The sequence below is a fragment of the Myotis lucifugus genome, unplaced genomic scaffold (genome assembly GCF_000147115.1).
Source record: "Myotis lucifugus unplaced genomic scaffold, Myoluc2.0 scaffold_1382, whole genome shotgun sequence".
In the NCBI taxonomy this organism is placed as follows: domain Eukaryota; kingdom Metazoa; phylum Chordata; class Mammalia; order Chiroptera; family Vespertilionidae; genus Myotis; species Myotis lucifugus.
The window spans coordinates 49,268-64,476 of NW_005872430.1; the positions used below are offsets into that span (position 1 = coordinate 49,268).

The 15,209-nt window shown below is 50.8% G+C and overlaps 2 protein-coding genes across 3 annotated transcripts; both read right to left on the reverse strand.

Moving 5' to 3' along the window:
• Positions 1–3,839: 3,839 nt before the first annotated feature.
• Positions 3,840–7,535, reverse strand: LOC102437488 (sialic acid-binding Ig-like lectin 5). The gene is made up of 8 exons (XM_014449732.2): positions 7,468–7,535; positions 7,010–7,387; positions 6,521–6,799; positions 6,228–6,272; positions 5,758–6,012; positions 5,388–5,672; positions 4,799–4,934; positions 3,840–4,662 (listed from the first exon to the last, which is right to left on the reverse strand). Exons 1-8 carry the CDS (start codon positions 7,502–7,504, stop codon positions 4,626–4,628), a joined length of 1,452 nt encoding a protein of 483 aa, XP_014305218.1. The 5' UTR covers positions 7,505–7,535; the 3' UTR covers positions 3,840–4,625.
• A 4,860-nt stretch (positions 7,536–12,395) lies between these two features.
• On the reverse strand, positions 12,396–14,789 carry LOC111824401 (sialic acid-binding Ig-like lectin 14). Of its 2 annotated transcripts, none has more exons than XR_002827481.1 (5): positions 14,661–14,789; positions 14,209–14,580; positions 13,719–13,997; positions 13,166–13,297; positions 12,396–13,029 (listed from the first exon to the last, which is right to left on the reverse strand). XR_002827481.1 is itself a non-coding variant. In XM_023748423.1 (5 exons), exons 1-5 carry the CDS (start codon positions 14,695–14,697, stop codon positions 12,993–12,995), a joined length of 861 nt encoding a protein of 286 aa, XP_023604191.1. In that variant the 5' UTR covers positions 14,698–14,789; the 3' UTR covers positions 12,396–12,992. The 2 variants fall into 2 exon arrangements, 1 of the variants encoding a protein (XP_023604191.1); XM_023748423.1 differs by having other exon boundaries at positions 13,166–13,301.
• Positions 14,790–15,209: the final 420 nt, after the last annotated feature.

Below are 15,209 nucleotides of genomic sequence, written 5' to 3' on the forward strand. Positions count from 1 at the left end.
CATTACAAATATACACTATGAGCTACCTCAATGGAGGAAATGATACATCTGTTAGGGAGGACTTTAATGATGGAAATAGATAGCCCTGGCCGGATGGCTCTGTTGGTGGAAGCATCCTCCCTACAGCACATTGGTTGCAGGTTCAATTCCAGGTCAGGGCATATACCTCGTTTCCACACCAGCTCAGAGCAAGTATGGGAGGCAACCGATTTATGTTCCCCCATCTCTCTCTCTCTCTCTCTCTCTCTCTCTCTCTCTCTCTCTCTCTCTCTTTCTCTCTCTCTCTCTCTCTCCAAGCCAGAAGGTATAGACAGAAATGCAGAAGAGGAAATTTCCCCGTAAGCTGTGCCAGGTAAGATGGGCCTCAGGGACAGAGAAGGGGCCACGCTGACTCACCTCAGAGCACAAGGCCCATCCCAAAGCAACCCACAGGAAAGAACTGGGGGAAGGAAGCAACCATTTTCACATTCAAGAGGGGCCACAGAATCCATCCCAAGAGAGAACTCTGTATGTATATATGCATGTGTGTGCACGTGTGTGTGTTTGTGTGTGTGCGCTCACGTGTGATTTCCAAATAAACTAATGACAAAACGTTTGTGGAGGTGAGACTCACATGACATAAAATTTCTAATGCTAGTTTTGGGTGTGTGACCTTCGGAGCTACTTATCACTACACTTCCCCCATCACTTTCTGGACCGCGGGCCTACTATGCGCCTTCCCCATACCGTCCTTGTCCGTGTATGAATCAGAATTGGGGTTTTCAATATTAATGCACGGATGCACCAAGCAAAACTCCTACCGAGCTAAGGAGTTCTTTTATTGTTCTTTAGGATTACTGATGTTGAGTCTCTTTTAATGACTTTGTTGGTCATTTGTACATCATCTTTGGAGAAATGTCTAGTCAAGGTTTAGCCCATTCTTCAATTGTGTTATTTGGGTGTGTTATGTTGTCTTGTATGCGTTTGTAATGTCTTTCTCTTCTCTTTTCTTTAGTTTTTGTTTGTTTCGTTAATCCTCACCCAAAGATATTTTTTTCATTGAATTTAGAGAGAGTGGAAGAGAGGGAAGGAAGTGGAGGGAGAGAGAGAACTTCCAGCTTCCAGGTCTTGGAGCCATAAATCCCTGCTCTTTATAAGCCTCCAGTCCATGGTCTTTTGTTAAAATATCCGAAAAAGTCTAAGACATATGACCTTTTATTTCAAATATATTTTTGTTGATTTCAGAGAGGAAGGGAGAAGGAGAGGGAAATGGAAATATCAGTGATGAGAGAGAATCATTGATTGGCCTCCTCCTGCTGGCCCCACAATCGGGAGGGATCCTGCAACCAGGAATGGAATGATGATATCTGGGCTCATAGGTTGACACTCAACCACTGAGCCAGGCCAGCTGGCCATGACCTTTTAATGCTATTATCCATCAATGGACATTTGGGTTGCTGGCTGACACCTTTTGACTAATGTGAATAATGCTGCTATAGATATGGGAGTGCAGGTATCTTTTTGAGGTCCTGCTTTCAGTTCTTTTGGATATACACTAAGTACCCAGATTATTATGACCACTCCATCAGTACAATGAAGTGAATTAGTTATGCAAATAATAATCATAATCATCATCATCATAATAATAATAATAATACCCTGAGAGTATTTGCTTAGGAAGTTTTCAATATTCAGTATTTTTGGAAGTCTCAATGAGGTACTGATGGGGTGGTCATAATAATTTGGCCGGTCATAATAATCTGGCCACTCAGTGTATAACCTCAAGAGAGGATGTTACATGTCATGGTAGTTCTATTATTAATTTTTGGAGGAACTGCCATATTGTTTCCATAGCCAATACACCCTCTTACAATCCCACCAAATGTGCCTAACGGTTTCCATTTTGGAACACGCTCACCAGCGCTGATTATTTTCTGTGGTTTCCATTCACAGTGGCCATCCTAAAGGGTGTGAGGTGATCTCTCATTATAGTTTTGATTTACGCATTCATTGGTGGATTGTTCTATGTGCCCCGACCAGGATGGAACCGGCAAACTGGGTGTATCAGGAAGTCACTCACCAACTGAGCCACCCAGCCAGGGCTTTCGTTTGTAGTTTTGTCATCTTACTGATGTTGCGTCTCTCTTCATGACATAGTTGGCCATTTGTCCATCATCTTTGGAGAAATGTCTATTCAAGGTTTTAGTCTTTTCTTCAATTGTGTTACTTGGGTTTCTTATGTTGTCTTGTGTGAGTTTGTAATACATGCTGGATATTAACTCCTGCACACATACAGTTTCTCTCCCATTCTGTAGGTGGCCTCTGGAGTCTGGTGAGAGTGTCCTTTTGTGCTCAGGTTTTGAAGTTGGTACATCCCACTTGTCTATGTTGGCTTTCCTTGTCTGTGACTTTGATGGAAATATGCAGGAATTCGTTGCAGAATCCAACATCACGGGCTTTCCCACTATGTTTCCCTATAAGAGTTTTATGGTTGTCTGTATTAAATTTAGGTCTTTAATCTATTTTGAGTTAATTTCTGTGTAGAGGAAAGTGGTTCTGTGATGGAAACCTAGAACTGCATGGAAGAAACAAAACTGTGAGGGGTATTTTTCAAAATAGTCATTGTTTACCTGCAGTGTGTTCTCACAGTGGGGTCTAAACACACTGAGCTCACAGAAAGAGAGGAGAACGGTGATGCAGGGGCTGGGGGTGGGGAAATGGGGAGATGTTGGTCAAGGGTAACTTTCACCTACAAGATGAATAATTCCTGGGGATGTACTGGACAGCATGATGTCTATAATTAACAGGATTGTATTCTACCCCTGAAAGTTGTTATGGTTATACATCGTTCGTATTAAAATCATAACAAGGATAATTAGGAGAGTATGGAAATGTTATGCTTGCATGCATTCTGTTTAAAAAATATCTCGCCCTGACAGGTTTGGCTTAGTGGCTAGAGCGTCAGCCTGTGGACTGAAGAGTCCCAGGTTCGATTCCGGTCAAGGGCATGTACCTTGGTTGTGGGCTCATCCCCAGTGGGGGGTGTGCAGGAGGCAGCTGATCCATGTTTCTCTCACATCGATGTTTCTAACTCTCTATCCCTTCCCCTTCCTCTCTGTAAAAAATCAATAAAATATATTTTTTTAAAATATCTCAATAAATCTGGAAAAAAAATAATTGTTTACATCCAAGTAATTATTAATGTTCTATAAAGTTTATCAAATTGATAGATGTAAGATATATGATCGTAATAATACAAAATGGTGAGAGCAAGTGTCTTAAATATTGAATTTTTTATTATTCATTAATAGATATAGCCTGGCCCATGTGGCTCAGAAGTTGAGTGCCGGCCTATGGACCAGGAGGTCACAGTTCGATTCCCAGTCAGGCTATATGCCTGGGTTATGGGCTTCAACCCCAGTAGGGGATGTGGAGGAGGCATCCAGTCAATGATTCTCTCTCTCATTGATTTCTCTCTCTCTCTCTCTCTCTCTCTCTCTCTCTCTCTCTCTCCCTCTCTTTTCCTCTCAAAAATCAATAAAAATATTTCAAAGAATAAGAAGAGATATAAATACCAATTGAAGAATAATTACAAGGAATAAACAAAATCCCGTGCTTGCAAAAGGTTCAACAACTGCAACAACAAGAAGAGATCCAGATGTAATTGGACTCAAGAAACTCCCAGAGACACTAAAGAGTAAAATCAATTGTCATGTGACATCACAGAAACGTTCTCATTTATGATTAAATGCTGGGGATGTGCTATGACAATAATTCTGAGGGTGGCGTCTATGCACAGGGAGAGGAGAGCTGCTCCTAACTCTACTGTGTATCAGCACCTACAGATGGGAGACCAGAAGCTCAGGTGGTGACCAGGTAACTTCAGGGCAAGCGGAGGATAAGGGGCCAACTTCGGTCCCTCTCTGGGCTGAGAATGGAGAGAGAGGAGCAGGGGGTGGGGGATGAGTGGGCAGAAGCAACAGAGAGAAAGAAAGAAGGGGGAGGGGAACAAGTCAAATGGGAGAAGCACAGGCAGAAACAAGGGGCCGTCAGTGGGTGTGTATTATTGTTTATTTCTGTATCTTATGTTTTGAGCCATTAAACAGATTGGAAGCCAAGGAGACACACAGCCTCCCAGGGCCCGCCCATTCTCAAAGACAACAAAGAATTTCAGATGCAAACCAACCCAACCTGAGCCCATATTCCCAGCCTCCCCACCTGCCCCAAATCACCCAGGACCTGGGACCAGACACATGGAGACCACGCCCACAGGCCCATCCCCCAGACTGACACACACCAGCTGGTCCTGAACTGCTCACCCTGCCCTGCCTTGCGTTTCCCATGGAAACCCCAACCAAGGCCTTCGGTAGGCTGCCCTGCACCTGCATCTGCTTCCTGAGGAAATCCGGGGCTTCCCGGGCACAGCGGGCCCTCCTCTCAGGAGGTGAAAGGAGTAAAAGTCTTCTCTCCATGGCACTGACTCCCCTTGTGGTCACTCCGTCACTTCCACACACTGAAACCCCACTGGCACATTGGAGGCAGGTGAGTCAAGAACTTCCAGGGAGATGGTGACATGGACGTCCCAGGACGGTCCCTGTAGCCTGGTGTCCACACCTCAGTCCATCTTGAGAGGAAGGGAGGATCCATCAGGAGCTCTGCCTCCTGTTCCGGGGGCCTCCACACCTGCGGGGCCCACACAGGTGTCAGCTCAGAGACTCCGCCACTTTGGCTCTAACTCCAGGCAGAGCCGGACAGCTCGGCCCCACCTGCACCTCAGGGCCAATCCCTGACCTTCCCCGGGAGAGACAGGCCTGCTCACCTGGTGTAGTAGAGCCAGGTGAGGACGTAGGTGAGGAGGAAGCCAGCCCCCATGAGGGCCCCTCTGATCAGGGTGAGGACCAGGGGCCAGGAGCCCTGCTGCTCCTCGGTCACACATCTGCTGGAGTGCGGGCTGCCTGGGACGACAGAAGGGTGACATGTTGTCCAGGACTCGGTCCACCCACAGCCCATCACCTGACCAGGCGGCCGCCCCACACCTGTCCTGCACCTCACTCTGCACAGAGAGGCTGAAGGAGAGGAGCTGGGAGCCCAGCGGATGCTGAGCCCCGCAGGTAAACTCCCCTCCACCTCCAGCCCCACATGGGGCAGCTCCAGGAGCCCTGGTGCTGAGGGCTGGAGGGGCTCAGGGCTTGTTCCTCCAGCACCAGCTCAGGTGACACCACCCACTCCCAGGACTCAGTCTCTCCTCTTCCCACCTCCTCCCAGACCCGCTGTCGGTTCTGTTCAGGCAGGAGAGGCAGGCCCTGTCCTAGCAATCCCCCCCTGTCCCCACGCAGCCCCCACCCCAGCCCCACCCTCTCTCTGACCCACTCCTTCCTCCGTGGCCTCTGCCCACAGCAGGCCCTGACCTGGCAGCAGCAGGACAGAGGCGCTATGGGTCCCGTGCACATTCCAGGCCTCACAGCTGAGTCTGAGGTCAGGGCTGAGCCCCTCGCGGAGGCTCAGGGAGCTGTTGGTCCAGGGCCCCTCTGAGCTGGAGCTGACCACCTGGGACTCGTTGCCATGGTTCCCCTCCAGCAGCTCCGCCCCCAGCCGCCAGCGCAGGGAGGGGGCCGGCTGGGCCCTGGAGGAGCAGCTGCAGTGCAGACCCTGGTCCTCCCAGGAGCAGGAGGGTCCCAGCAGCTGCGGGGGGTCTGTGGGGAGCGAGGAGAAGGGTCAGCGGTGCCTCTAATCTCCCCAGAACCCCGCTGTCCTGCCCCCCGGGGTCTCCCCACTCACAGGCCACGGAGAGGCTGAGAGAGACACTGTGGGAGCCCAGCGGGTGCCGAGCTTGGCAGGTGAACTCTCCTTCCTGTGCAGGCCCCACGCGAGGCAGCTCCAGGATCGCGGTGCTGGAGATGGGGGTGGTGTTCAGGCCTGGGGGTCCCCAGAACCAGCTCAGCTCGGCAGAGGGGTTGCTGTCAGCCTCACAGCGCAGCCTCAGGGCCTCTCCCTCCAGGATGGTAAGGGATGTGTTTTGCAGATTCTCAAAGACTTTGGGGAGAACGGTTATGAGGAAGAGAGAGAGAGAGAGAGAGAGGTGTGTGGAACACAGATGCAGGCACCCACACACCAGAGGTGAGGGACTGGGGTGATGACTTTCATCCTTGCCCTTCCCATGTCTCATCCCATTCAAACTCCCGCTCCCCCCTCTGCCCCACCAGGGCCCGGGGCAGGTCCCTGCCCAGAGAGGAGGGGTTCTTTCCTACCTGTGTCGTTTCTGAAGGAGACGCCTATGGTGAGGTTCCCTGCATCTGGGATAGAAAGACAGGGCCCCCCTTCAGATGGAAGTCACCCCAATCCCAAGGAGGGGTGGTGGGAATTGGGAAGGGGGGAGAGCTGTCCTTCTGTCCCCCTCCCCACCTACAGGCACATCCATGCCCGGGTGTTCTCAGGTTAGCTCAGCCTCCAGCACACACACACACACACACACACACACACACACACACACACACATAGCTCCCACTGCCCCCATGGACACAGCCACCCCTCCCACACTCACAGGAGACATTGAGCTGGATGGTTCTCTGTGTGGTCCACAGGGACCCTTCCCGTTTCACCTGACAGGTGAGGTTGGTGCCATGGTCCCGGGGCCTCGGGGTGAAGGTGAGCACCGAGGAGCTGAGGTTCTGGGGGTCCAGCGAGTCCACAGCGGCTCCCGCCCAGGAGAAGGTGAGAGGTCGTCCCCCTTCACAGGCCCCTGGCAGGCTGCAGGCCAGCTGTGTGGGGCGGCCGGACTCCAGAAGCTCCCGTACACGGATGTGGGGTTTCTCTGTCAGGGCTGCAGGGGAGAAAGGCAGTTACCTGGGCTCCAGGGGTGTGGACTCAGAGTGGGACCCGGAGAGAAGCCCTGCCTTGGGGCCTGAGCTCACCCATGTGTCTCTTCCGACCACCCAGGGCCCATGGCCTGGATCAGGGAGTGTCCAGTGTCCTGTTCCTGATCTAAGACGGGGTCCCATGTCCCTGATCCTCTCCGGGGCCCCTGCCGTACCTGTCACCTGCAAATCCAGCATCTTCTTTTGGTAACTAAATCCAACAGAATTTCCTCTCTCCACTCGGAAGTAGTAGCGTCCTCTGTCACTCCACCTGGCATCTCTGATTTGCAGGGAACAGTTGTTGGTCCTGGGTTCGGCAAGGAGGAAGCGGCCTTTGGTCTCTGTCGGTTTATCTGGGCTGCTCGAGGCCACAAGAACATCACGGTTTGTGTTGCCCCTCAACCGGTACCAGTAGCTGTGGAGTTTGGTAGAGGAAGACCACGGACTCCCCAGGAAGGAGAAGGAGCAGGGCACATGGACACACAGACCCTCCTGCACCGTCACCAATTCCTGCACTCGGAGCTCATAGCCTGGCGGCTGCTGCTGCAGGGACCCTGTGGGAGGGGGACTGAGGCTCAGATGCAGCCCCCGCCCCTCCCCCACCTCCCCAGCCCCCCTCCCACAGCCCACTTACCCCCCCACAGCAGGGGCAGCAGCAGCAGGGGCACCATGTCTGCCTCTGGCAGGCAGAGCGGATCCAGGTCCCTGTGTCAGGGAGGGAAGTGCCCAGCTCTGGGGTGGGGCCTAGGACACCCCAACAGGAAGTCCTGGGGGAGAGACTGGGGCCAGGCTGGAAGGGGAACTTGGCCTCCATAGGATGTGGGGGGTGTGGTGGCTGAGAAATCTTCCCTGTCTCTCCTCCCCCACCCTCCACATCCCTTTACACACCCCCCAACCCTACAGGTAAATGTACTGAGGCCCTGGGAGGTTGAGTGGCTTGTCCAGATGTGAATCTGAAAGTGACCCCGTTACAGAGGATGTGTAAGTGGAGAGGGAGTCACCCAGGGGCCAGCACACTCAGAGCTGGTCCTGGTGACTCGGGGAGGGGGGGGGACCGCCCTCCAGCTAAAACTGTTGAACATTCTGGAAAAGGATAATTTTAAGATTTGTTTAGAACAAGTGCTGGCAAAAGAGAGAGGAATTTAGACCCAAGTCCAGTGGAGGGTGGAACCCAGGGGCAAAGCTGAGTGGTAAAGGCCTTGGCTCTGAGGGCTTCTTGGGGACGTGGGACGCACCTGTGTTGGCTCGAGGGTCTGAGTGTCTGAGGGACAGCGAGGCGCACAAGCCCCATCAGAAACGGACGCCCCATTTGGCGGGACCTCAGCACAGCAGCAGCGCTGCCGCCTGAAAGTTCATGAAAATCACCTTCCTGCCCCCTCATCGCTGGGTCCCTGTTCAGAGCCCCACCCAGGCTGATGGGAAGTGTTCCCTTTCTGCTCCATCTGTGTCCCAACCCGGGCATCACAAACTCTGACATTCCATTCCCGCTACTGGAGCACATAGTGGGGCTTCTGTGTGCCTCGCTGCCCTTGACTGATGGGATCTCAAGGGAGGAACCAGTGAGCGCGGGGGGATGTCAAAGGCCTTCAGGAGAACATCACAGTCAGCTAGGGATGCAGGAGGCTCCCCTGGCGGGATAGAGGGTGAGCTCAGCAAGCTCCACACCTAACGCAGCAGCACCGGGTCCGAGTCCAACAAGGCAAGAGCAATAAGTAAAAGCTATGGAAATTCCAAAGAAAATCAAGCTGAGTTTATCCATCAAGGATTGTGTCTATATAGGAAAATCCACACGTACATACAGATACATGTAGGGGCTTGAGAAGAGAGTTGGCATGGTTTCTAGAGAGAAACTCAAATTGCAAAACTCAAATGCATCGTGTAGAACAGTGACCAATGAAAAACAGGATGGTATAAAAGATGGTATGGACACATCAAAACTTTTATCATTCCTGGAATATTCAGAGATGCACATCACAAAAATATACTATGTAATTCCTCGGGGGAGGAAACGGTACATCTGTTTGGGAGGACATTACAGGTGTAAATAGATAGCCCTGGCTGGATGGCTCAGTTGGTGGAAGCATCCTCCCTACAGCACATAGGTTGCAGAGTCAATTCCGGTTCAGGGCACATACCTCAGTTTCCATACCAGCTCAGGGCAAGTATGGGAGGCAAACTATTTCTGTTTCTCTCTCACATTGATATCTCTCTCTCTCTCTCTCTCTCTCTCTCTCTCTCTCTCCAAGCCACAAAGTATAGACAGAAATGCAGAAGAGGAAATTTCCCCATAACCTGTGCCAGCAAGATGGGCCTCAGGGGCAGAGAAGGGGCCCGGCTGACTCACCTCAGAGCACAAGGTCCATCCTAAAGCAACCCACACGAAGGACTGAGGGAAGGAAGCAACCATTTCACATTCAAGAGGGGCCACAGAATTCATCCCAGAGAGAGGAGTGTGTGTGTGTGTGTGTGTGTGTGTGTGTGTGTGTGTGTGTGTGTGTGATTTCCAAATAAACTAATGACGAAAGTTTTGTGGAGGTAAGACTCACATGACATAAAATTTCTAATGCTAGTTTTGGGTGTGTGACCTTTGGAGCTGCTTATCACTACACTTCCCCCATCACTCTCTGTACTCGGGCCTACTATGCTCCTTCCCCATACCTTCCTTGTCAGTAGGAATCTAATCTGTGGTTTTGAATATTAATGCCCTGATGCACCAAGCAAAACCCCCACAGGCCTAAGGAGATCTTTCATGGTTCTGTAGGATTGCTGATGTGGAGTCTGTTTTAATGACTTCGTTGGCCATTTGTACATCATCTTTGGAGAAATGTCTAGTCAAGGTTTAGCTCATTCTTCAATTGTGTTATTTGGGTTTTTATGTTGTCTTGTATGAATTTGTAATGTCTCTCTCTTTTCTTTTATCTTTTCTGTTTGTCTGTTTGTTTGTTTGTTTGTTTGTTTGTTTCCTTAATCCTCACCCAAAAATATTTTTTTCATTGAATTTAGAGAGAGTGATAGAGAGGGAGGGAGCGGGAGCGAGAGACTTCCAACTTCCAGGTCTTTGAGCAATAAATCCGTGCTATTTATAAACCACCAGTTTATGGTCTTTTGTTAAAATATCTGAAAAAGTCTAAGACATACGACCTTTTATTTCAAAAATATATTTTATAGATTTCAGAGGAAGGGAGAAGGAGAGAGAGATGGAAACATCAATGATGAGAGAGAATCATTGATCGGCCTCCTCCTGCGGACCTCATTCTTGGGATGGATCCTGCAGCCAGGAATGGCACTGTGCTCTCATGGTTCATAGGTTGACACTCAACCACTGAGGCATGCCAGCTGGCCATGACCTTTTCTAGTGTATTTATCCACCAATGGATATTTGGGTTGCTGACAGATGTTGAGTAATATGAATAATGCTGCTATAAATATGGGAATGTAGATATCATTTTGAGGTCCTGCTTTCAGTGTTTTTGGGCATGTAACCTCAAGAGGGGTTGTTACATAATACGGTAATTCTATCTTTAATTTTTGGAGGAACTGCCATATTGTTTCCATAGCCGGCACACCCTCTTACAATCCCACCAAGTATGTGGAATGGTTCCCATTTTGGGACATGCTCACCAGCACTTGTTATTTTCTGTGCTTTCATTCCTTAGTGGCCATCCTACAGGGTGTGAGGTGATCTCTCATTATAGTTTTGATTCATTGGTTGATTGTTGTATGTGCCCCAACCAGGATGGACATGGAAAACTGGGTGTATCAGAAAGACACTAACCAACTGAGCCACACAGGCAGGGCTTTCATGTGAAGTTCTGTAGGATTACTGATGTGGAGTCTCCCTTCATGACTTTGTTGGCCATTTGTACATCATCTAGTCAAGGTTTTAGCCATTTCTTCAATTGTGTTATTTGGGTTTCTTATGTTGTCTTGTGTGAGTTTGTAATACATGCTGGATATTAACTCCTTAACAGATACAGTTCCTCTCCCATCCTGTAGGTGGCCTCTGGAGTCTGGTGAGAGTGTCCTTTTGTGCTCAGGTTTTGAAGTTGGTACAGTCCCACTTGTCTATGTTTGCTTCCCTTGTCTGTGCTTTTGGTGTAAATACGCAGGAAATCATTGCAAAACCCAATGTCCTAGGTTTTCCCCCTATGTTTTCCTCGAAGAGTTCTAAATTATGGGTATTATATTTAGGTCTTTAATACATTTTTAGTTCATTTTTCATAGAGGAAAGTGATTATGTGATGGAAACCTAGAACTGAATGAGGGAAGCATAACTGTGAGGGTTATTTTTCAAAATAGTCATTGTTTACCTGCAGTGTGTTCTCACAGTGGAATCTAAAGAAGTTGGACTTACAGAAAGAGAGTAGAACGGTGATGCTGAGCTAGAGGTGAGGAAATGGGGAAATGTTGGTCTAGGATACAAACTTTCAGCTACAAGATGAATAATTCCTGGGGATGTACTGGACAGCATGATGACTACAATTAACAGGATTGTATTATATTCCTGAAAGTTTTTATGGTTATACATCATCAGTGTTATAACCATAAAAATGGTAATTACATGAGAGGATGGAAGTGTTGATGACCCTTATTGTGGTAATCACTTCACTATGTAGGTGCATCAAATATGCACATTGCATACCTTAAACTGCCATCCATTCTATATCAAAAATATCTCAGTTAATCTGGAAATAAAATAATTGTTTACATCCAAGTAATTATTAATGTTCTCTGAAGTTTATCAAATTTATAGCTGTAAGCTATATGCAATAACAATACAAAATGGAAAGAGTATAGGTGGATGTGTCTTAAATGTTGAAATTTGTTATTATTCAATAATAGATATAGTCCAGCCGGTATGGCTAAGGGATTGAACATTAATCTATGAACCAAGAGGTCAGGGTTTGACTCCTGGTCAGGGCACATGCCTGAGTGACAGGCTTCATCCCATTTGAGAACGTAGAAGAAACAGGCCATGAATGACTCTCGCAAAATTGATATTTCTATCGCTCTATCTCCTTCCAACTTCCTCTCAGAAATCAATACAAATATTTAAAAAAAAATAAGAAGAGATAAATACCAATTTAAGAATAAGTACAAGGAATAAACAAAATCCCTTACTTGAAACAGGTCTAACAGCAGCAACAACAAAAAGAGAAGATCCAGATATAACTGGACTCAAGAAACTCCAACCGACACTAAATAGTAAAATCAATGGTAATGTGATATCACGGAAATGATCTCATTTATGATTAAATGCTGGGATGTGTTATAACAGTAATTCTGAGGTTGGCGTCTATGCACAGGGAGAGGAGAGCTGCTCCTAACTCTACTGTGTATCAGCACCTACAGATGGGAGACCAGAAGCTCAGGTGGTGACCAGGTAACTCCTGGGCAAGGGGAGGATAAGGTGCCAACTTCAGTCTGTCTCTGGGCCTGAGAATGGAGACAGAGGAGCAGGGGGTGGGGGATGAGTGGGCAGAACCAACAGAGAGAGAGAAAGAGGCGGGAGGGGAACAAGTCAAATGGGAGAAGCACAGGCAGAAACAAGGGGGCCGTCAGTGGGTGTGTATTATTGTTTATTTCTGTATCTCAGGATGTTTTGAGCCATTAAGCAGATTGGAAGCCAAGGAGACACAGGGCCTCCCAGGGCCCGCCCATTCTCAGAGACAGCAAAGAATTTCAGATGCAAACCAACCCAACCTGAGCCCATATTCCCAGCCTCCCCACCTGCCCCCAATCACCCAGCACCTGGGACCAGACACATGGAGACCACGCCCACAGGCCCATCCCCCAGACTGACACACACCAGCTGGTCCTGAACTGCTCACCCTGCCCTGCCTTGTGTTTCCCATGGGAAACCCAATCAAGGCCTTCGCTAGGCTGCTCTGCACCTGCATCTGCTTCCTGAGGAAATCCGGGGCTTCCCGGGCACAGCGGGCCCTCCTCTCAGGAGGTGAAAGGAGGAAAAGTCTTCTCTCCATGGCACTGACTCCCCTTGTGGTCACTCAGTCACTTCCACACACTGAAACCCCACTGGCACATTGGAGGCAGGTGAGTCAAGAGCTTCCAGGGAGATGGTGACATTGACGTCCCAGGACGGTCCCTCTAGCCTGGTGTCCACACCTCAGTAACATCTTGAGAGGAAGGGAGGATCCATCAGGAGCTCTGCCTCCTGTTCCGGGGGCCTCCACACCTGCGGGGCCCACACAGGTGTCAGCTCAGAGACTCCGCCACTTTCGCTCTAACTCCAGGCAGAGCCGAACAGCTCGGCCCCACCTGCACCTCAGGGCCAATCCCTGACCTTCCCCGGGAGAGACAGGCCTGCTCACCTGGTGTAGTAGAGCCAGGTGAGGACGTAGGTGAGGAGGAAGCCAGCCCCCATGAGGGCCCCTCTGATCAGGGTGAGGACCAGGGGCCAGGAGCCCTGCTGCTCCTCAGTCACACATCTGCTGAAGGGCTGGCTGTCTGGGGATGACGGGAGAAGGGTGACGTGTTGTCCAGGTGTCAGTCCACCCACAGCCCAACACCTGACCAGGCGGCCCCCCACACCATCCTGCACCTCACTCTGCACAGAGAGGCTGAAGGAGAGGAGCTGGGAGCCCAGCAGGTGAACTCCCCTCCACCTCCAGCCCCCACGTGGGGCATCTGGGATAGAAAGATAGGGCCCCACTTCAGATGGAAGTCACCCCAATCCCAAGGAGCACCAGTGGGAACCAGGAAGGTGGGAGAGCTGTCCTTCTGGCCCCTCCCCACCTACATGCAGATCCATGATGAGTGTTCTCAGAATAGCTCAGCCTCCAGCACACACACACACACACACACACACACACACACACGCCACTCCCTTGCCCGCATGGACTCACCCACCCCTCCAACACTCACAGGACACATTGAGCCAAATGGTTCTCTGCGTGGCCAACAAAGATCCTTGGACTTGAACCTGACAGGTGAGGTTGGTGTCATGGTCCTGGGGCCTCGGGGTGAAGGTGAGCACCGAGGAGGGGAGGGTCTGGGGGTCCAGCGAGTCCACAGCGGCTCCCGCCCAGGAGAAGGTGAGAGGTCGTCCCCCTTCACAGGCCCCTGGCAGGCTGCAGGCCAGCTGTGTGGGGCAGCCAGACTCCAGAGGCTCCCGTACATGGATGTGGGGTCTCTCTGTCAGGGCTGCAGGGGAGAAAGGCAGGTGCCTGGGCTCCAGGGGTGGGGACTCAGAGCGGGACCCTGAGAGAGGCCCTGCCTCGGGCTGAGCTCACCCAGGCCCTGTGTCTCTTCCCACCACAGGGCCCACGGCCTGGACAGGGAGTGTCCAGTGTCCAGTTGCTCCTCTAAGACGGGGTCCCATGTCCCTGGGTCCTCTCCAGGGCCCCTGCCTTACCTGTCACCTGCAAATCCAGCATCTTATGTAAGTAACTATATCTCACAGAATTTCCTCTCTCCACTCGGAAGTAGTAGCGTCCTGAGTCACTCCTCCTGGCGTCTCTGATTTGCAGGGAACAGTTGTTGGTTGTCGGGTCCGCGATGAGGAAGCGGCCTTTGGTCTCACTCTTCACTTCTTTATCTGGGCTGCTCGAGGCCACAGGATGGTTTATGTTGTCCTTGTACCGGTACCAGTAGGTGTAGACTTTGGTAGAGGAAGACCCCAAACTCCACGGGTAGAAGGAGCAGGGCACATGGACACACAGACCCTCCTGCACCGTCACCGATTCCTGCACTCGGAGCTCATAGCCTGGCGGCTGCTGCAGGGACCCTGGGGGAGGGGGACACAGAAACTCAGATGCAGCTCCTGCCCCTCCCCCACCGGCCGACCCCCCTCCCTCAGTCACTCACCCCCCCACAGCAGGGGCAGCAGCAGCAGGGGCACCATGTCTGCCTCTGGCAGGGCAGAGCGGATCCAGGTCCCTGTGTCAGGGAGGGAAGTGCCCAGCTCTGGGGTGGGGCCTAGGACACCCCAACAGGAAGTCCTGGAGGAGAGACTCTGGCCAGGCTGGAAGGGGAACTTGGTCTGCACAGGGGTTGGGGGGTGAGGTGGTGGCCTAGAAATCTTTCTGTCTCCCCTCCCCCACCTGACCCTGCAGGTAAATGTACTGAGGCCCCTGAGGCGTGTCCAGATGTGAATCTGAAAGTGACCCACTTCCAGAGGATGTGTAAGTAGGGAGGGAGGTCGGCCAGCGGCCAGCACACTCAGACCTGGTCCTGGAGACTCGGGAGGGGGTGGGCGGCTATCGTCAAGCTGGAACTGTTGAACATTCTTGAAAATGATCACTTTAATAGTTTTTTAGACCAAGTGCTGGCAAAAGAGAGAGGATTTTAGACCCAATTCAGTGGAGGGTGGTTGAACCCAGGGGCAAAGCTGAGTGGTAAAGGCCTTCGCTCTGA